Raw genomic sequence first — 21,291 nt, forward strand, 5'->3', positions numbered from 1 at the left:
TCTTTAGATATTTTTAGGATTTTTTTGGAAGATTTTTACTCTTTATTTGGAAAATATTTACAACAAATTTTCTTGCCAAATTTGGGGGATTTTTTGAAAAGAAAACTTAAGAAATTACTGGAATTTTCTTCCTGAAGGTTTTGCAAATTTTCAGAAATTTGGGGAATTTTTTGCTGAATTTTTTTATTTTTTTTAATTTTTTTTAAGACAAGGAAGCAATGTTGTTTTTTTGCCTGTAAATGAGGACAACAGGAGGGTTAAAACATTAAAAGGCAACATTATTAAGGTTTCTTTTATCAAACGTTTTTCATCAACAAGTACACAAAATAGATTAAAAATATAATCTAACATATTTACTGAATAAAAACTTTGAATTTCTTCTTTATGTTGTTGTTCTGCATAACTCACTATTTCAAACTGACTCATGTTACTTCCATGTGATCTGCCATTAAAACGGCCACATTCTACCATAAACACTGTAAATAATAACACACCTGCTCAAAGTTAAAGGCCAACATACGACCCAAACATGACATGGATTTGGTGCCACTTTCAACTAAGATGATCTCTTCTGTTAAACAAACCGTTGATTGTGAATCTTTTTTCCAGATATGAAGCTGCTCCTTCCAGGTCCACAGACAGTAAACAAAACAAAGCTCTCGGTAAAAACCCTCAGAATGTTGAATAGAATAAATGTGGACAGTTTCATGACTGTAAGAGAAGATTTCTGGATCATTTTGTGTCTCATTTGCGTCATTATGTGTTTTGTTTTGGTCAGTTTACGTCTTTCTGTCTGGTTTTAAACAGTTTGCATCTTTTCATGTTTTTTTTTTTCTTCCATTTTGGTCATTTTGTGCCTTAATTTTGACCATTTTGTGGTTCATTTTAGTCACTTTGTGTGTTTTTAAGTTTATTTCTGTTTAAAATTGTTCATCTTGTCAGTTCTTTTGGTCAGTTCACGTCTATTTCATCATTCTGTGACTCAGTGGCCATTTCTGTTTCAGTTTTCATCTCATTTTTGCTCTGAATTGCTCATTTTATCATTTTCCACCACTTTAAAGTTGTTTTTGTTCAATTTTGGTCATTGTGCATCTTATTGGATCATTTCGTGCATTTCATCATGTCTTTAGAAAAAAAAAATGTATCAATCAGACAGTAAATGATCTATGAACAAACCTCTGTGTAAAACCTTCAGAATGTTGAATAGAATAAATTTGGACCGTGATGAATGTTAGTAAAGATTTCTGGATCAATCTGGTCATTTTGAGGCTAATTTTGGTCATTTTGTGTCAGAATGTGTTTAATTTTGATCAGTTTACCTCTTTTGGTCCGTTTTTAAACATGTTTCATCTTTTCATGTTTTTTTTTTTTTGTTTATTTTGCATCAAGTTTTGGTCATTTATGTGTCTAATTCAGGTAATGTTACATCTCTTTATGTTTTTTTGTACCATTTTGGTCATTTTATGATTCATTTCATGTGTCTGTAAGTTTGTTTTTGTTTCAAATTGTTCATGTTGCTCATATTAGTCATTTCATGTTAGTTTGTCCATTCTGTGACTCATCAGCCATTTCTGTTTCATTTTTCATCTTTTTTGGTCTGTTTTGCTCATTTTATCTCTCATTTTAGTCATTTTGCACCAGTTTAAGATTGTTTTTTTAATTTTGTACATTTTGTGTCTCATTTTTGTCATTTTGTTGCTAATTTTTGTGTCGGGTTTTGGTAATTTTTGTGTTTCATTTTTGTCATTTTTGGTTAATTGTCGTCCCATTTTGGCCACATTTGGTCTTTTTTTTTCCTTTTTTTTTTTTTTTTTTTTTTACACTTGATGTCCATTTTGTAATTTTGTGGCTCATTTTGCTCGTTTTTGTCTCATTTTGTTAATGTTGCTCCTGTTTATGGTTGTTTTTGTGAAATTCTTGGACATTTTTGTGTCTGATTTTTGCCCTCCAGTCTCACTTTGCATTTCTTTATTGTTGTTACAACTTTGTGCTTCATGTTGGTTATTTTACATCTCTTTATGGACACTTTGTGCTCCACTTTGTTTTTTTGTTTTTTTGGTGTTTTTTTTTTTTTGGGGGGGGGGGGTGCTCATTTTTGTCTTCAACGCTCTTTTTGGTAAAAAAACAAAACAAAACATTTTGTCCATTTGTCTCATTTTGGTCATTTTATAGATTAGATTAGATCCAACTTTACTGTCATTGCACAGAGAACAAGTACTAAGACAGTAAATGCATTTTTTAAAAGTCCATTGTGATGTCAGAGAGAAGAACTAACAACTGTTACCACATTCCATATTCTGAAGAAAAACATGGAAACACTTGAGAAAGCCAGTTTAACACACAAAGCTTGTCGAGTAAAGACAACAACTGACCGAGGTTTCAATTCAATTCAATTCAATTCAATTTTATTTATATAGCATCAATTACAGTCAACTCGTCTCAAGACGCTTACAGAACCCAAATGCCTGACCCCCAGAGCAAGCCCGAAGGCGACAGTGGCAAGGAAAAACACCCTTTTAACAGGGAAGAAACCTCGAGCAGAACCCGGCTCTGTATAGGGGGCACCCATCTGCCTGCTGGCCGGGCAGGTTGAGAAGGACAGAAGAGGGCAAGGGGGAGGTATGGGAGAAATTAAATTTATTCCTTTATCGAGGTTTTCTGCATGCATTTTGGGTGTGTCGTGTTAAGGATCGTTTGACACAAAACGATCGAAATGAACCTCAATGAGACACAAAATGACCACCGGGAACCACCAGCAACCATTCCCGATGGTTTTCGGTGGTTTCCGATGGTCAAAACAAAAACAAACTCAAAAACACACAAAGTCACCAAAATGAACCACAAAATGGTCAAAATGAAAGAAAAAGTAACATGAAAAGATGCAAAATGTATAGAAACAGACAAACACATAAAATTACCAAAATTAAACACATGATGACACAAATGAGACACAAAATGATCCAGAAATCTTCTCTTCCAGTCATGAAACTGTCCACATTTATTCTATTCAACATTCTGAGGCTTTTTACAGAGAGCTTTGTTCATAGATCATTTATAGTCTGATTTATGACACTTTTTTTCCTAAAAACAGACTGAAATGTACAAAATGATCCAAATGAGATGTTCATTTTATGTCTCATTTTAATCATTTTTGTTGCTAATTCTGGTCATGCATTTCTTTAAATAACCAACAATACTGTGGACTCATTATTTAAACTTGAGGTAAATTCTTAGCATACTCAACTGGAAAATACTTTTACTGATTTGCTGTTGTTTGAACCTTAGTGCTGTCTTTGGGTCAAAATGAACCAGGCCACCATGTTTAATAGCATAGAACGGCCCCTAAATGACCTTTTTCAACTTGAAATTTGATCACTTTTCCTCAAGTGACCCCAACATTAGAAAAAGTGAAACATTGTTTTTGTTTATATTTTCATCAAAGCTGTACACCACCAGGGTACAAAGACTGTCTTCAGGTCATTTTTTACCTGGTGTCAGATAGAAAATTGACCCCCATGGAAAAGTGACCCACCCCCAATTATTCTGTAAAAAAATATTTAAACACATGAAAATTAAAATAATATTTTTGTGTTTTACAAATACATGATATTTTTCAATATTGCAATAATAATTATATATAATAATAATAATAATATATAAGTTTATAGGAAAACTCATGAGGGCCAATACTTTATAGCACAAAAGAGAGACTGGATGAAAACTTTACAACACATTATTGAAAATAATGATTTTATTTACAAATGCATTGTATTTACATTAAAATATACATTGAATCATCTTAAACAGAGAAGATAGGCTGGAAGTGGCTGCAGATGTTGCTGATAAAGATGGACCAGGAGCTGATGGCTTAAGAATGGGTGTGGTTCCTTTCACTGGTAAGTAGGCGAGCCACTTGTAGATGGTGGTGTTGTTGATCTTCCCTGATGTGCAGTAAACATGAACTGTGGTGTTCAGCATCGATGCGAAGGCCAAAACCTCCACTTCTGTGCCCCATTCACCCGGTGTTGACATCTCACTGCTGGCTGGGTAATTGGTGGTGTTAGCGAGAGCATAATACATAGTGGGGTCAATATTCTATAGTATAGAAAAGTGACCTAGGTTACAAAACACTAAATAACTAGCATAATACATAGTGGAGTCAAGATTCTACACCCTGGCTATGTCTGGACTGTTGAGATTGTCATATTTGCAGATTTTCAAATTAATATGGACTAATCTGATATTGCTGAAGCCATGAGGGCAGTTTTCAGGTTTCAGTTCCCAGCAGGTCAGAGATCAGATTTTTTTAGTCATCCAGGATTAACAAGAAGGACTGTAAAACAAATACTGTGTGCTGCACGTGTGACAAATACAGTTGCAGTCTGTCCTCCATGTGTTAATTAGAGCTTAATATGTTCGGAATATTTTGCTTGAATCTGTTATTTTTTCTATTCTTATGATTGATGTAGGTTATGAATCTTTCTGGTGGGAGCAATGACTCAAAAAATGAGGGAGTACTAGTATCTGGTAGTTGAGTTTTGTAGTTTTATATTCCATTGTACAGTATACAGTACACTGTTGTTTCCCTTCAAAAATTCATTTCAAGTTCATTTCTGCACATTTCTGGTACTTTATTAGGCTATAGAAGTATTATCTCTTGCAAAACAAGAAATGTTTACACCTATGCAGTACCTTTAGCAGCAATAATAGTGATAATAAACCTCTACTTATAGAAAGAAAACAGTTACAGCATGAACAATGGTATAAAAACGTATGGTGTTCACTGATTAAATACAGTCTTTCTACCCTCTGAGGAAGCAAAAACAGGCATTCATAAAGTGTGTGATGCATGACAGGTTGTTTCTTCATGTAAAATAGATTTTTGGTTAAAAATTCCATTAAGCTGCTCTATTTTAGAGGCTCAGTGGAGGCAGGTCATTTCTGACCCTGAGGACAGGAGGAGTGTTCAGGACGTTCAGACAATACAAGGGTTCAATGTGCTGTATGACGACACAATGAGATCCTACTAACAAATCACACAGATGACCTATGTGGTGACAATAGAAGAAATAAATAGCATAAGACCTTTATGTAACCAGCAGAAACTGCAGCACAGCTTCACCTGTTTTTAACATTTGCAGGAGTGTATCAGCTACTACTAGTAAAACCACGTGTCTGTTGCTTGAAAACATAATAATGTTGGTTATGTCTTTGATATCTGACTCAGAGTTATTCTTGCTGGGGATCTTCAATGTTACATTCATTATGAAACAACTTGTAAATGTTCATCTGTTTGAAAACATTCAAAACATTTCATGAAGCAGTCATGGAGCTGTAGACGTTTTATTACAACTTTATTTCACGTCCAGATCTCCTCTGCTGCAGTGACACACTCTGTTGTGTTCTACTGTCACAATGTCTCTGTATCTCGTTGCCTCCTTTTACTTGAAAGACAGCAGAGCTCAAGCTGAGTGGATTCCAGCAGTATGTTCACACCTGAACAGCCATGTTCTCTCAGCAGAAAGTGAAAATGTTCCAAACAGCTTCACATTATCTCCAATCACTGCTCTGCTGATGAAGGATGTCATGATAGCAGAAATGTAGTAGTCTGTACCAATACCATATCCATCCAGACATTCAGTTTGGTTCTTCTGCCTGCTGCTCCACCACCACAGTCCAGACTCCATCTGGTCTAATCATCAAGGATTGCTTACATACTTCCTCACAGTTGTTGTTGAAGCACAGACTAAAGCTGCTTTAAATCTAAAACATCTACTTTTAACCTGTACCAATTCTTACATGTTGTTTCAACCTTAATTCTGACATTATGTTTTCCACAGATGTTTCAGGATCAGGACTTCTCAGCTGTGTGGATTCTCATGTGGGCTTTTAATTGATAATTATGTTTAAAGCTTTTTCCACAGGTTCCACAAGAATATGGCTTCTCACCTGTGTGACATCTCATGTGGACAGTCAAATGGTCCTGTCGACTAAAGCTTTTACCACAGGAATATGGTTTTCCCATTTTGTGAACTGCCATGTGCCTATTATGTGCTGATGAACTAGAAAATCTTTTTCCACAAATGTGACAAACATATGGTTTCTCACCTGTGTGACATTTCATGTGTTCAGTCAAAGAGGTCTGTTGACTGAAGCTTTTTTCACAGGTTCCACAAGAATATGGCTTCTCACCTGTGTGACATCTCATATGGTCAGTCAAAGAGGTCCGTTGACTAAAGCTTTTTTCACAGGTTCCACAAGAATATGGCTTCTCACCTGTGTGACATCTCATGTGGTCAGTCAAAGAGGTCCGTTGACGAAAGCTTTTTTCACAGGTTCCACAAACATACGGCTTCTCACCTGTGTGACATCTCATGTGAACAGTCAAATGGACCCGTTTACTGAAGCTTTTTCCACAGGTTCCACAAGAATACGGCTTCTCACCTGTGTGAAGTCTCATGTGGTCAGTCAAAGAGGTCCATTGACTGAAGCTTTTTCCACAGGTTCCACAAACATACGGCTTCTCACCTGTGTGACATCTCATGTGAACAGTCAAATTGACCCGTTGACTGAAGCTTTTTCCACAGGTTTCACAAGAATATGGCTTCTCACCTGTGTGGGTTCTGTGATGTTTGATTAAATCTGATTTACGACTAAAAGCTTTTCCACAGACTTTGCAAGTTGCAGATTTTGTTGCCTTGTCATTATCACACTGTCTCGCTGATGTTGGAGCATTGTCTACATCATTACTGTGACTGTTGTTACTCTGATGTCTTGGTTTCTGCTCGATACATCTAGTTGATCCTGAGTCTACATCCTTGCATCCTTCCTGATCTGGGCTCTCAGCTACACAAGAGATGTGAAACAGGAGCTGATCACTGTTTGGTTTTGGTTCACTGTGGTCACTTTCCTCATCAGCAGGAGTCACCTCAAAGGTATCAGTCTCCTGTTTCAATCCAATTAACTCTTCCTCCTGACTGGAGCAGAGTTCATCCTGTTCCACTTTAATTTGTAGTAACCCTGGGTTTAATTGGTCCAGACTGGTGCACAATTCTTCCTGTTCCATTTTAATTTGAGAAATCTCTGGGTTTGATTGGTCCTGACTGGTGCAGAGTTCCTCCTGCTGATCTGTAATCCGTGGAGGCTCTGGGTCCTCATGGTCCACCATGGAGTTTCTCTCCTGGTCATGGGGCTGATGGTCAACAACAGTCTTCTCATTCTCACAGACATAAGACTGTGGGAGCTCTGGAGGGACAAAGAGACAAAAGATAATGGTTACTACTGTGATGATGAGAGAACACACATCTGTCACTTTGTCCAGGACTGGCTGTCTTCAACAGAATCAGCTCAAGAGTCAAATGTTTGATGCAAAAAGAATATGATGGTTTATAATAGAAGTCTGGGAGCCATGAAACAGCAGCAGGAATGATACAAGCATCTCCAAATGACTGAACATTTCTATGAACACGTTGTTCCACAGTGGATACAGGATCACAAAGTTCTAATGGTAAACACCACTGGGTACTTTTCTACACACCACACAGACAGGTTTGATGGGGATCCATTAAAATCTGTCTGAATAAAGCTGCTGTCCTCTTCAGCCTTCAAACCTGTCAGGACATTTGGATTTTAATGTTATTCTTATTTTACTGCTGGTTACTGTACTGTTGATTTGACTCATGAGTGAAACCCAACATGTTAATAGTGGAATGCAGTTGAACACATGACTTCTATACTCTCTAACTCTGTACGTGCGCTTTCTTTAGATCATGAATGATCTCTATACATGGAATTATGTCTCTGGACTGAAATGATGGAATGACTGAGTCCTCTGTCAGAGTTTTATTATTAAACTGTTTGATAAGACAGTGCAGTTACTGTCAGTGTGGAGTAGTTCAGATAAACACTTCCAGCACCTCTGAACAGGAAACTTTGGTTCTTGCTTCCAGGGTCAATCAACACAACGATCACGTTTTTAAAACTCCACACAGCATCAACTAACAGACTCCATATTATGAGCCCATTCTCTCTTCCTCACAGTGTGTCTCAGTTCATCTGAACACTTCATGATGTTCTACATGCTAGAAGTGGAATTCTTCACCATCAAAACACATACACACCTATGGGTTGTAAGGGGATGTGTGGTTTCCAGATGACATCCAGCAGTCTGCGCTGACGATCGATCTCCTCCTGGTACTGGACGATGGTTTTTTCAAACTCGGAGAATATTTCTCCAGCAGCAGCAGTTAGTCTGTCGCTGATCAACTCTCTCAGATACTCAACTGAACACATCGTTACTTTAACGCTCTGATATTTCTCATTCATACTATAATACAGCAGTGAAGCTAACTCTGCACATGCTTCTTTGTTTACATCCGCCGGGTGTCACACTGTGAAGTTCCGGCAGAAACACTGAGTTACTTTCTTCTTCCTCATTGAATTAGGCAGACTAGACGCATCACTGGCGTATTGCTGCCACCTACTGGATGTTACTCATAGTCCTTAGAGAATCCTCGATATTTTCTTATGCAGTCCTGTGGTCATGAGAAAGTTCAGAAGTTTCTTCTTATTTGTCCACTCCTCCATGTTAAGTAGAAAGCAAAGATTACAAACAGTTCGTCCAGCTGCTCCTTGTCTCTAATGTTTCTTCTGTTGGCATGAGTAGAGCTTACACTTAAGAAGAACATTTCTCACAGTTTCTAGTTCACCTCACTCACAGTTCCTATCTCTGTGCTTCCCAATCAAAGCCAGTCCACTTTTCAGACTGCAGTGTCTGAGTCTTAGCCAGGTTAGAACGATTGAGTCTCTTCTTGCACCACTGAAGTACTTCTTACTTTTCCCATTTTACCTTGAAGAGCAAAATCAGTCCCCCTCTTCTTTTGTTTCTTAAAAAGTCAAAGCATTTCTTCCTCAGACTGACTTTAAAAGCACGTGTTTGGAGAGATTGATAGAGCTGGAATGAAAATGTCTTTGGGGAAATCAGCGGCTCCAGATGGACTTACAACCAACTTTGATCCGTTTTTCTGGGCTGATATTAGAGAATGACTGTTTGAAGCATTCAAAGAAGCTTTCAATCAGGGAGTCACACTCATTGTAGTTCAGGTTCCACATTTAGCCCAGTTTGATCTCAAGTGGGCCGGACCGCTTTTTACTACAGGCTCAAAACCACAAAAGTCAGGTTAAAAAAGACAAAAAATGAGACAAAAACCAGACAAAATATTGTGAAAATGAGACAGAAAAGGACAAAAGAACAATCTCGTGTTTGACTTTGTGATCATGGTCTAGAAATGATTTTAAATGGATACTTTGACTCATTTACAATCTGCAGTTCATGTCTTCTCTGGAATTTGGACACTTTGATGATGATTGATGGATTGTGCTCATTTGGTAGAGGATGCTGCTTTTACACTCTTTCTACATTCATTGAAAGCTTCTGACAAGCTTCAACACCACTTTATTTGACATTCACTGCATTATTTTGGATGGAAAATTCATTCATATGCTCTCAATGTTGTCCAGCAGAATTCCTTCAATGTGGAACTACTAGAAGATGAGATGTTAACAGGAGCAAACACCAAGGAGACCCATCAGTCCTCTGCTGTTTATTATTAGCTCTGGATATCAACCCTCCTGTTGGCTTCATTTATGGCACCAAAAAACAGGAAAAAAAATCCAGAAATTCAGCAAAAAAAATCACCAAATTTATGAAAATGTGCAAAAACCTTCAGGAAGAAAATTCCAATAATTCCTTTAAAGTTTTATTTAAAAAAAAACAAACAAAATCCCCCTAATTTGGCAGGAAAATTCTGTAAATATTTTCAAAAAATGAGTAAAAATCTTCCAAAAAATCCTAAAAATATCTAAAGTGATTCCATATTTATCAGTAAAACTTCTGATATTTTCTTTAAGAACATTCACATAAAAATCAACCAAAATCCAGAGAATTTACTGGATTTTGGATGATTTTTATGTGAATGTTCTTTAGAAACATTTCTTCTTTTTCCACCAAAAAATGTTAAAAACTTCCCGAAAATGTTAAAATGTGGACATCAGAAGTTTAACTGTGAAAATATTTACTATTTTCCACATTTTCAAACTTTAAAACGACATGAGGGTTAAAATAATGAAACTCTAAAAGCATTTAATAACGACACAGTCAGCAGATGATCCAACATTATTTTAAAGCTGTGTGTATTTTCCAGAAGCCTCAGATTGAAACTAAATGTGAGATCTGATCCATTCACCAGAAAACACAAACTTTACTTCAGAATATTCCAGTAAAAATGAGCTGAAACATTTGGGAGAAACTATCAGTAAAATATGATCAACAGGGAAACTTCTAACATTCTGATTGTTGGAAATCAAATCTAAAATCCTTGAAGATCTGCTTCCAAAGGAATCTTTCATATTTGGTAGAATATTGAGGACAGAAATGGAAGGATTTCAGGATGAATTTACCACAAACCACAGAAGAGCACAGAATACTTTGGAAAGAGTGATCTGGATGTGATGAACTGACTGCCAAGTCCTCACACCTTAATCCCATCAGAAAGTTATGGAGATTTATGGCAAGAAAAGTTCATAATGATGGAAAACAGTTCAATAACAAGGATGATCTGAAACATTAATGATTAAAGCACGAGACAGAACTCATGAGAAAATGCTGCTTTCTCTGATTCAGAGACAAAAAGGTGAACAGAAGTGACTTTACATTATGGAGACGATAAATTATTAAGATCTGATCTTTTTGTTGACATTTTTAGTTCTATTTAATCAAATTTACAACTATAAAATAAATTTTATTCTATATTTAAATTTCTACCTGTTCTATGTTGAGTAGAATAAAGCAGATGAATAATAACCAGCTGATATAATGTGTGTTTGTAATGAAGAACTCAGAGTCAGGATTTTTAGCCACAGCCCTTTATTCTTCTCCATCACACACAAGATGAAGGAAGTTCTCATTTCATCACTAGAACAGGGCTTAAAGACTCAAACAGGATCAAGTGTGGCTGCACAAAAAGCTGATTTTCACTGGACAATAATGTGTGAAAGTCTGTCAGCAGTTTGGAGATTCACTGCTTCCTCTCTCATTTCACACTTTGTGCAGCTCAAATGCTTTTAGTTCAAGTGAGCGTCAGAGGAACACCACATCCTGATTTTCACTCTCAACATTTGACTGGAAAAAAGACGCAAACACCACATTTGGCTCCTGGAATAATCACAACTTCCATGTTTGAAGAGGAACAAGTTTACAAGGAATCATTTAGAAGGATTTGACAAAGAAACACATTTAATCCATGAATGTGAAAACATGTTTGTGAGGGACAGAGTCATGGAGAGACTCAACTATCTGTTCAACACTGTTTCTGTACCAGGAGGAGACTCTGGAGACTCAACTCAGCACAGAGACACTGAGGAACAAGACGACCAGAACCCAAATCCAGGATAGAGACTTTCAGTGAATGTGGTGTTGAAGGTGTGGAGGTGGATCAGAGAGTCAGAGGAGACTCTGTAGAAGGACAGAGTTCCAGCAGGAACGTCCACATAAACTGAAACTCTGTGAGAGACTGAGGAGGACCTGATGGATGTTTTACTGTTATTGTGTCTGACATAGTAACCATCATCATCAGAGCAGATCAGACTCCAGGACTGATCATTACGTCCAAACCTACAGTCATCACTGAATCCTTTCCTTCTGATTGCTCTGTAACTCACTGATATTTCAACATCTCCTCTCCACTCAACCTCCCAGTAACAGCGACCAGTCAGACTTGTTGTACACAGCAGCTGAAGCCTGTAGTCAAACCTGTCTGGATGATCAGGATACGACTGATCCTCCTCCACATGTGTCACCTTCCTGTTGTTGTCAGACAGTTTGAGGTTTCTGCTTACTGTGTTTGTGTCGACTGTGAGTTGACAGGAATCTGATGGAGAGAACAAACACAACACAGCTGCAGTTATTGATGGATCATGTGATCAGTATTAAAGCTTTGATGATGACTTCAGAGATGTGACACTTCGAAGATGCTTGAATGTGCTGCTTTGTTTCCATCAATCCATTAAAACACACTTACACTTCCTCAGACCTGGTGTCAACCATGGGACTCCAGCAGGCGTCACCCTGAAAGGAGGAGGACGGTCAGAGCAGCAGAGACTCTTTCAGCAGCACACATGGACGTTACATGGCTCTCACACTGTTCCACTGATAAAGGACCAGTCCAACATGGAGACACAGACACCTGAAAGCAGCATCTCTAAAGTCCTGTCCGGTTTTCCTGTCCACGTTCCAGCTCAGTTTACACTCATTATTCAGCTTTACTCATTGATGCTTCCTCTGTTCATGGAGCTAGGCTAACAGTTCACCCTGCTTCCTGTCTTTGAGCTAAGCTAACAGTTCACCCTGCTTCCTGTCTTTGAGCTAAGCAAGGCTAACAGATTCCCCTTCCCTTCAGTCATGGTGCAGAGCTAAGCTAACAATGTTCTTCTGCTTCCTGTCTTTGTTGTGAGCTACACTGATGTACCTGAGAGTGTCTGTCTGTCTGTACCTGAGAGTTTCCAGTCTACAGTGTGGATCCTCCACTTTCGCCCTCAGCATCTTCTCTCCTGAGTCTCCTGGATGGTTGTAGCTCAGGTCCAGCTCTCTCAGATTTGAGGTCTTCAAGCTCAGAGCTGAGGCCAGAGAAGCACAGCCTTCCTCTGTGACCAGACAGCCTGACAGCCTGCACACACAAAACAACACAAACCTGACGGACAACACTTGGCTGGATGTTTCTCACTCTTTCTTTTCTTATTTACCTTTCAGCTACATTTTGCCGCACATTTCATGCGTCTCAAGCAAATCAACCATCTCAACAATGATTGATGGGATTTAGTCATGTCAAAAATAAACCCTGACAAAGTCCTGCACAAGTTCAGTAAAAGCTCATTTGATGAATCCCATCAGCAGAAATGATTATACTCAGGTTAGCTGTTTATCCACTGATAGAAATCACATTAGTTTCAAAGTGTGAGTCCTGACCTGAGAGCTTCCAGTTTACAGTGTGGACTCTCCAGTCCAGCAGAAAGACTCTCCACTCCTGAATCCTGCAGGTTGTTGTTAGTCAGGTCCAGCTCTGTCACACTGGAGGACTGGGAGCTGAGGACTGAGGACAGAGCTCCACAGCTTCTCTCTGACAGATCACAGCCACTCAGTCTGAAGAGACAAAAAGCACATTATACTGATCAAACAGCAGCAAAATGAAATAGGATCTTCAGTCTCCAACTACTTACAAAACTTTCTTGGAGGCTTTGACCACTGGCAGCAGCCTCAGAAGAGCCTCCTCTGAAGCAGAGTATTTCTTCAGGTCAAACACGTCCAGATGTTCTTCCAATGACAGTAAGATGAATCCCAGAGCTGACCACTGAGCAGGAGACAGTTCATCTGTTGACAGACATCCTGATCTCAGGGACTGTTGGATCTCCTCCACTAGAGAAACATCCTTCAGTTCATTCAGACAGTGGAACAGATTGATGCTTCTCTCTACAGACACATCCTCACTGATCTTCTTCTTGATGTACTCCACTGTTTTCTGATTGGTCTGTGAGCTACCTCTTGTCTGTGTCAGCAGGCCTCGTAAGAGATTCTGATTGTTCAACAGTGAAAGACCCAGGAGGAAGCGCAGGAACAAGTCCAGGTGTCCGTTTGGACTCTGTAAGGCCTCGTCCACAGCTGTCTGGTAGAAAACTGTTGGATCAGGTTTGTTGGAGGTTGTTTGTTCTTCTTCCAGCAGGTTGATTCCAGATTTGATGAAGGTCTGATGGACATGAAGAGCAGCCAGAAACTCCTGAACGCTCAGATGGACGAAGCAGAACACCATGTCCTGGTACAGCCCTCTCTCCTCTTTAAAGATCTGTGTCAACACTCCTGAGTACACTGAGGCTGCGTCCACATCAATGCCACACTCTGTCAGGTCAGACTCATAGAAGATCAGGTTTCCTTTCTGCAGCTGATTAAAAGCCAGTTTTCCCAGAGACTCAATCATCCTCCTGCTGTCTAGACTCCAGTGTGGATCCGTCTCAGCTCCTCCATCATACTTGACCTTCTTGACTTTGGTCTGAACCACCAGGTGGTGGATGAACATCTCAGTCAGGGTTCTGGGCAGATCTCCTCCCTCTCTGCTTCTCAGCAGTTCCTCCAGAACTGTTGCAGTGATCCAGCAGAACACTGGGATGTGGCACATGATGTGGAGGCTTCGTGACTTCTTCATGTGAGAGATTATGCTGCTGGCCTTCTTCCTATCTCTGAATCTTTTCCTGAAGTAGTACTCCTTCTGTGGGTCGGTGAACCCCCTTACCTCCGTCACCATGTCCACACAGTCAGGAGGGATCTGACTGGCTGCTGCAGGTCGTGTGGTTATCCAGAGGCGAGCAGAGGGAAGCAGATTCCCCCTGATCAGGTTTGTCAGCAGCACATCCACTGAGGTGGACTCTCTAACATCAGTCAGGACCTCATTGTTGTGGAAGTCCAGAGGAAGGCGACACTCATCCAGACCGTCAAAGATCAACACAACATCGAAGTCTTCAAAGCTGCAGATTCCTGCTGCTTTGGTTTCACTGAAGAAGTGATGAACAAGTTCCACCAAGCTGAATTTTCTCTCTTTCACCACATTCAGCTCTCTGAAAGTCAATGGAAACATGAAGTGGATGTCCTGGTTGCTTTTGTCTTCAGCCCAGTCCAGAGTCAACTTCTGTGTTAACACTGTTTTCCCGATGCCCGCCACTCCCTGTGTCATCACTGTTCTGATTGGTTTGTATGTTCCAGATGAGTCTTGAAAGATGTCTTCTGCTCTGATGATTGTTTCTGCTCTGTCTGCTTTCCTGGATGATGCTTCAATCTGTCTGACCTCATGTTCATCATTGACCTCTGCAGTCCCTCCCTCTGTGATGTACAGCTCTGTGTAGATCTCGTTCAGGAGGGTCTTCTGTCCTGCTTTAGCGATGCCCTCAAACACTCTCTGGAACTTCTTCTTCAGAGAAGATTTAAGTTCACGTCCGCAAACTGCAGGAAGTTCTGAATGAAAACACAAGAAAGAAAGAGCGAAGTAGAAGTAACCTGTATATTAAAGCACCAAAGTAGCAATAAAGTGAAGGTGACGGTTTGTCCCCTTAAGACTGATTGTGTAAAGATATTCTAAGACTTTAGTAAATGTTCTGTTGATCAGCAGCTTCAGTCTTTACACAAATCCTCTTACTGCTCTGCAGACAGTCAGCCAGCTTCTCCTGCTTCATCCTCCTCAGGAACAACACTGTGATCTGCTGAAACATCTCTCTGCTGCTCCTCTCATCTTCATCATCACCCTCCAACTCCTCCTCATCCTCCCTCTGACTCTCTGAGGAGCATTCTGGGTAATCTGGACTCACAAGCTTCTGCATCTTCTTCAGCTCCTTCTTCACAAAAGTCACCATGTTGTCCTCCAGCAGCTGGAAAAGAGAAATGTGTCAATGAGTCCATCAGAGTCCAATCATGGAGCCAAACATCAGATCCATGTTGGACACACTGACAGTCCACTGGTCTACAAAGAGCAGCATGGAGACATCTGAACACAGATGGAGAACAACTTGTTGTCCATGAACTCACCATGAATACGGAGTCCAGGTGATGCTGCTGGATAGACTGAGCTCTGGGAACCTCGGAGTTCTGCTGCTCCACTCTGTGGATCAACATCAACATTTAACTCTCACTTTATCACACAGAGACAAACACCAGCTGAAGGTCCATGATGTTCATTAGAGATTCCAACATTAGTCTGTTTTCCACTGCAGGAACTTTCTCTTCATTTTGGCTAATCATCAATCTTTGTTCTGACCACAGGAATCGTCCCGGTAGAACCTCTTTCAGGACTGTTTCTAAGAGTTCAAAGTTCCTCCTCCAGGGTTGGAACTTCTGAGAGAACCTGGAAAACTGCTCTGTTGGTCTGGATGCTGACTGATTAAACTCAGAGGACAACAAGAAGCATTTTTCTGTTCTCTCCATCCTCATCCAGCATCAGTTGTCTCCATCAGCAAGGTAGAATTCACCCTATAGGCTAACATGTAGGCTTACAAATAGGCTCACATGTAGGCTAAGATGCAGGTCAAGATGCAGGTCAAGATGCAGGTCAAGATGCAGGTCAACACAGCCCGGTCTCACGGGGATTCGTCAAACTGTCACGTCAGTTTTTGTTTCGGTTTCGTGCGCACCAACACGATGTCATCATGTTTTTCGTGCCGCTCACCACGAGCGAAACCCGCTGTGGTAATCACATCTGAAAGTGGTTTATACCGGCGGATTCATGACGATCTAAGCTGTCCATTGGCGTTTGCGGCCGCCGCTGCGGCCGCCACTTCGGCCGCCGGACATTCTTTAAATTCCTATGCAAATTCGGCGGATTCATGACGATCTAAGCAAACACCGATGGACAGCTTAGATCGTCATGAATCCGCCGGTATAAACCACTTTCAGATGTGATTACCACAGCGGGTTTCGCTCGTGGTGAGCGGCACGAAAAACATGACGACATCGTGTTGGTGCGCACGAAACCGAAACAAAAACTGACGTGACAGTTTCACGAATCCCCGTGAGACCGTGTTGGTCAACATGCAGGCTAACATGCAGGCTAACATGCAGGCTAACATGCAGGCTAACGAGGCTTATCTGATCACAGAACGGGAGTTTTGTCCAGTAAAACTATTTCTTGATATTTTAGTGAACTCAGAGTTCTCGCTGTGATCCACCTGGTTCTGTTTTTAATGTCTCCGTGGATGATGTTCACGTTATTAGCATCACTTCTTCTAAACATTGGTTCTGTTTGATGAGGAGCCAATTTGCTATCAAACTAGCAGCTCTGAAACCTTGTTCTGAACATCTTACCTCTCTGCAGCAGGACCTGGTTCTCCTTTAAAATAGAGAGGAAGCTCCTTAGACTGGTCACTCTGGAAGGAGACACAGCTGGATGCAGGTCCAGGTCCAGAGGACTCTGGTTTCTGATGGATTCTGGTAAATAAAGAGGAAGATCACCAGGAAAGAAAAAACCTGTAGCAGAGTTTCAGAGAGACTTAATGATGGAACATATTTGGATCAATGACAGTACATTTGACACAACAGTCAGTAGTTTGATTTCACGGCTTACTTCTTTTTTCTTCGTTTCTTCTTTCCTCTTACTTCAGGACCTGGTTCTCCTTTAAAGTCAATAGAATGACCCTTAGACTGGTCACTCTGGAAGGAGACACAGCTGGATCCAGGTCCAGGTCCAGGTCCAGGTCCAGAGGACTCTGGTCTCTGATGGATTCTGGTAAATAAAGAGGAAGATCACCAGGAAGGAAAGAACCTGTAGCAGAGTTTCAGAGAGATTTAATGATGGAACATATTTGGAACAATGACAGAACATATAACACAACAGTCAGTAGTTTGATTTCACGGCTTACTTCTTTTTTCTTCGTTTCTTCTTTCCTCTTACTTCAGGACCTGGTTCTCCTTTAAAGTCAATAGGATGACCCTTAGACTGGTCACTCTTGAAGGACACACAGCTGGATGCAGGTCCATGTCCAGGTGGATTCCTGTAAATAATGATGCAGCAGTGATGTGATGCTGAGCTCTGACATGCAGCAGAGTCCTGGGGCCTCATTTATAAAACATTGCGTAGGATCCATACTAAAGTTTGCGTACGCCGATAATACAAAAAGGGCGTATGCCCTTCACCCCTGATTTATAAAACTTTGCGTAAGCACAGCTGCATGCAATTTCTTGATAAATCACACACCAGCTGGAAGATTGCACAGGTGGATCCACCTCACATTCCGCCCACAACACACCCACATTTGACCATGAATGGTCAATGCAAAGTAACTCATGAATGTATCTGTATATAAATAAGCTGCTGATCCACGGCATTTCACGCAGCGCCGGCCGGCAGTCTTTTCACTGCTGTGCATCAGGATGAATGAATCATGTGTTGACCCAGGCCACCCTGCCACTAAATTTGTTATGATCATGTCCGATGTACAAATAATTTGTACACTGATTGAATGCACATTTTTTTGGTTCACATAGACAAATTCATTTTCACTCGGGGGTTGTGGTGTGAAGCATGTGTGCCTGCGTGTCTGTACAGGGCTGATTAATGGTTGGACGCTCATCCCATTCGGCCGCATATGGATAAATAAACAAAATTCTTTACTTTTTTTTGCCTTTTTACTGTGATAATTGCAGTGAAGAGTGACAGGAAATGGGGAGAAGAGTAGGGGGAAGACATGCATAAAAGTGCCGCGGGCAGGAATCGAAGCCGGGCCACTGCGTCAGAGACCACCCCTGCAAATGGGTCTTCTGCTTTCCCCGATGAGCCATACCGGCACCGGGTGATCAATAAACAAAATTATTTAATAAAGATCACCGCACCGGCCCCAGATGTGGACCAGCCACAAACGACCGAATGAAATAACGTTCAATCCGCCCCTGTTGATATATGAACATAGTTCTGCAAATACAGTCGTGGGCCGAATGACGCACTATATGAACATCTACAACAATGAGGGTTTATGATTATCCGGCTCTACAAGTCTAATATGTGATTACAATAAAGGTTTGAGATCAATCTGGTTTCAATTCGCCACTTCACCCTCCAGCACTGCCGTTCCTCTGTCTCCAAAATGTGCTTAAGCAAGCATCAAAGTTGGCGCACCGGTGCGTACATTCTCACGCCAAGTTTGTTTTAGAAAAATGACAACGTACACAGCGTACGCCACTTTCTACGCAAAGTTTGTGATTTACGCCCTGTTTTGTGCGTAAGCAAGCATCAAGAATCAAGGTTGGTGCACCGGTGCGCACATTCTCACGCCAAGTTTGTTTTTATAAATCACAACCTTTGCGTCGAAAGTGGCGTACGCCACTTTCTAGCCCTGTTTTGTGCATACGCAAGCTTTATAAATGAGGCCCCAGGACAGTTGGAGATGGTGGTCTCACCTCTGAGCTTTGCTCTGGTTCTCCTGTTCCCCACACAGAGAGCTTTGAGAGGGAGGGACTCCCTCCTCTCTGTCCTCACACTCATCCATGATGCTCAACTCACAGCAGCTCACACACACTTTCTACCTTCACCTGCACAGGAAACAAACATCATTCATCCACTCAAATCCTCCTGGAGAAGATCAGCTGCTGCACTTCTACTATCAGTCCAGCAGATGGAGTCATGGAGCTGCAGAGACTCAGAGAAACCGAAAGTAAAAAAAGACATGATGCAGTTTGGATTGTGAAGAAACAAAGAAACATCAGCAGCTCATCAAACTGACTCAAGTCCATCAATAATCTCATAAAAATATTGACTGACTGCAGTCAATCAATAAGCTAATAATCATATTGATCCATGTTTAAACAGCAGTCATCCATAGTTTGTGCTGAAATAAGAAGTGAACATGTAGAAACATGACAGAGCAGAAACAAACAGCAACATTACTGAAGTTAAAGCAGCAAACAAAGCAAACTTACATTTTATTCAAAGCGCTGAAGAAGAAGAAGAAAGTTTCCAGTCCACTCCTGGATGCTCAGACATCTGATCTGTTTACTGGAACCAGTCAGGACTCCACCTATGAGGAACCAGCAGGCAGACTTTCACAATAAGAGCACATTTTACAGGCTGATTCCCACTCATTTCATGTGACTGATTATTTCAACATTCAACCTTTTTCATGTCACTCAATATCCAACACAACTTGTACAAACCCTGTGCTTCATGAAACCAGAAGCTTCCATCAGGCTGTAAATCCCTGACAGTTAACATTCCCGAGAATGGAATCACTGGGACAGAACCAACATCAGCAGAGATCACACTGATGCACATTTCCCTCAACATGTCTGCTCTCAGTCTCATTTAATGCTGCATTTAAGAAACATCTGAACATTTCTAGCATTTGGTTTCTTCAAACTGTATCAGGTGAACTTTATTTCACTTTAAATCTTTTCCCCTCTGCTAGACAGATCAGATCACAGGTAGTGATTGACAGATGATAAGAACAACTCATGTTTAGAACTGCCTGACAAACAAAAACGATATTTACTGATAAAACACATTGACGTCTGCATCAGTTTGAGAACTCCTGCTGGTTGGGAACACCCCAACATGTCTGAAGATTTGGTTTAAATTTATGTACAGAGTCAAATCCACAACCAACAACATGAAATAACCCCACAAAAATGAAAAAAATCACCACAAAAAAGTGCAAAAATCACTTTTAAAAATGCATTTAAAAAAAACAAAAAGACATAAAATTTCCATGAAAGCACTCAAAATTACGGAGCCCCAGAAGGGACACGGAAGAAAAAAATCAGGAAGAATCCTGAGAAACACATCGATTGGACATTAGCTCTTCAGAGTAGCGACCTATCTTCATCGTAGTCACGGGCAACGGCGATTACGTCTGATAGTCCTTGGGCCAGGACCCAAAATTTCAGATATCGGTACCACCTGAGATGACCAATTCTTTTTGGTATTTTTAACTTGCTATATGCCTCTAGTTTGCATTTTGATATGATAGCCCTTGCATACTCACAGCTAAATATATGTTATCATTGGTTTAATGGACATGACCCACAATGAAATGCATGGAGTCTGAGCCAAAAGTCCTATCAACACGACAGGACAATTTGATGGGATTTTTCTTCATTGCTAAAAAATATGAAACACCACATGCTACACATGACCTGAATAATAACTTTACAGCACAGAATGATACTATAACAAACATGAGACTGAGATTTCATTGCTGTGGTAACAAGATTATCTGTAAGCAGGACGGGACAATAAAATAGTGAAAATTTGACGAACGATTTCAAAGTTAAATTCTATTGAAATTTAAAAAAAAAAAAGACAAACCATGTCTTGTGATTGGACGGACAAGGTACGTTTTATCCGTTTGATTCCCGGCTATAAAAGACACAAGCAGAAACAAAAAATCAAGCTGTTTTTTCGTTTTGAGCAAAAAACAAAAAAACAGGAAACGGTTCGTTTTTTCATTTTGAACAAAAAACCAAAAAAACCAGGAAACGATTTGTTTTTTCGTTTTTTCGTTTTCACCCCCCAAAATGAAAATACGACTCCATATTTCGTTTCATTGGTGGGCGGGGCTTCGGAGCCCACCGGTGCACAATAAAGCTCCTGCCCATCACAATAAAGCTCTTGCGCTCGCAGGCATAGACAGACTGACTTTCTTTGTATTGCCTGCCCCCACTGCACTTCCCCTAATTCTAAATCAAAGCAAGTCGTGTACACAGTACAGAGTTTG

At 40.4% G+C, this 21,291-nt stretch overlaps 3 protein-coding genes across 13 annotated transcripts in view; 1 reads left to right on the forward strand and 2 right to left on the reverse strand.

The window, feature by feature from the left end:
• The window catches only part of LOC127531941 (NLR family CARD domain-containing protein 3-like), a 119,478-nt gene extending 100,203 nt beyond the window's left edge, over window positions 1–19,275 (reverse strand). Inside the window, exons 1-11 of the mRNA XM_051942471.1 lie at window positions 18,980–19,275; window positions 17,446–17,577; window positions 17,151–17,309; window positions 16,892–17,014; window positions 15,620–15,692; window positions 15,234–15,462; window positions 13,273–15,052; window positions 13,022–13,195; window positions 12,549–12,722; window positions 12,078–12,124; window positions 11,438–11,927 (exon numbers count right to left, since the gene is read on the reverse strand). Of these exons, the coding sequence (XP_051798431.1) occupies window positions 11,438–11,927; window positions 12,078–12,124; window positions 12,549–12,722; window positions 13,022–13,195; window positions 13,273–15,052; window positions 15,234–15,462; window positions 15,620–15,692; window positions 16,892–17,014; window positions 17,151–17,309; window positions 17,446–17,577; window positions 18,980–19,068 (3,470 nt within the window). The 5' untranslated portion in view covers window positions 19,069–19,275. The remainder of the gene's footprint in view (window positions 1–11,437; window positions 11,928–12,077; window positions 12,125–12,548; window positions 12,723–13,021; window positions 13,196–13,272; window positions 15,053–15,233; window positions 15,463–15,619; window positions 15,693–16,891; window positions 17,015–17,150; window positions 17,310–17,445; window positions 17,578–18,979) is intronic.
• Window positions 1–21,291, forward strand: part of LOC127531965 (zinc finger protein OZF-like) — a 320,874-nt gene that overhangs the window by 11,521 nt on the left and 288,062 nt on the right. The gene's annotated exons all lie outside the window — the stretch shown is intronic.
• Window positions 4,526–21,291, reverse strand: part of LOC127531995 (zinc finger protein OZF-like) — a 37,946-nt gene continuing 21,180 nt past the window's right edge. The window contains exons 1-2 of one of the 2 annotated variants that reach the window (XM_051942909.1): window positions 8,121–8,379; window positions 4,526–7,245 (exon numbers count right to left, since the gene is read on the reverse strand). In XM_051942909.1, the coding sequence (XP_051798869.1) occupies window positions 5,852–7,245; window positions 8,121–8,325 (1,599 nt within the window). In that variant the 5' untranslated portion in view covers window positions 8,326–8,379 and the 3' untranslated portion in view covers window positions 4,526–5,851. Of the gene's footprint in view, window positions 7,246–8,120; window positions 8,380–21,291 lie in introns of those variants that run through there. The other variant, XM_051942910.1, reaches the window with a different exon arrangement.

The sequence above is a fragment of the Acanthochromis polyacanthus genome, chromosome 22 (assembly GCF_021347895.1).
Source record: "Acanthochromis polyacanthus isolate Apoly-LR-REF ecotype Palm Island chromosome 22, KAUST_Apoly_ChrSc, whole genome shotgun sequence".
NCBI classification, from domain to species: Eukaryota; Metazoa; Chordata; class Actinopteri; family Pomacentridae; genus Acanthochromis; species Acanthochromis polyacanthus.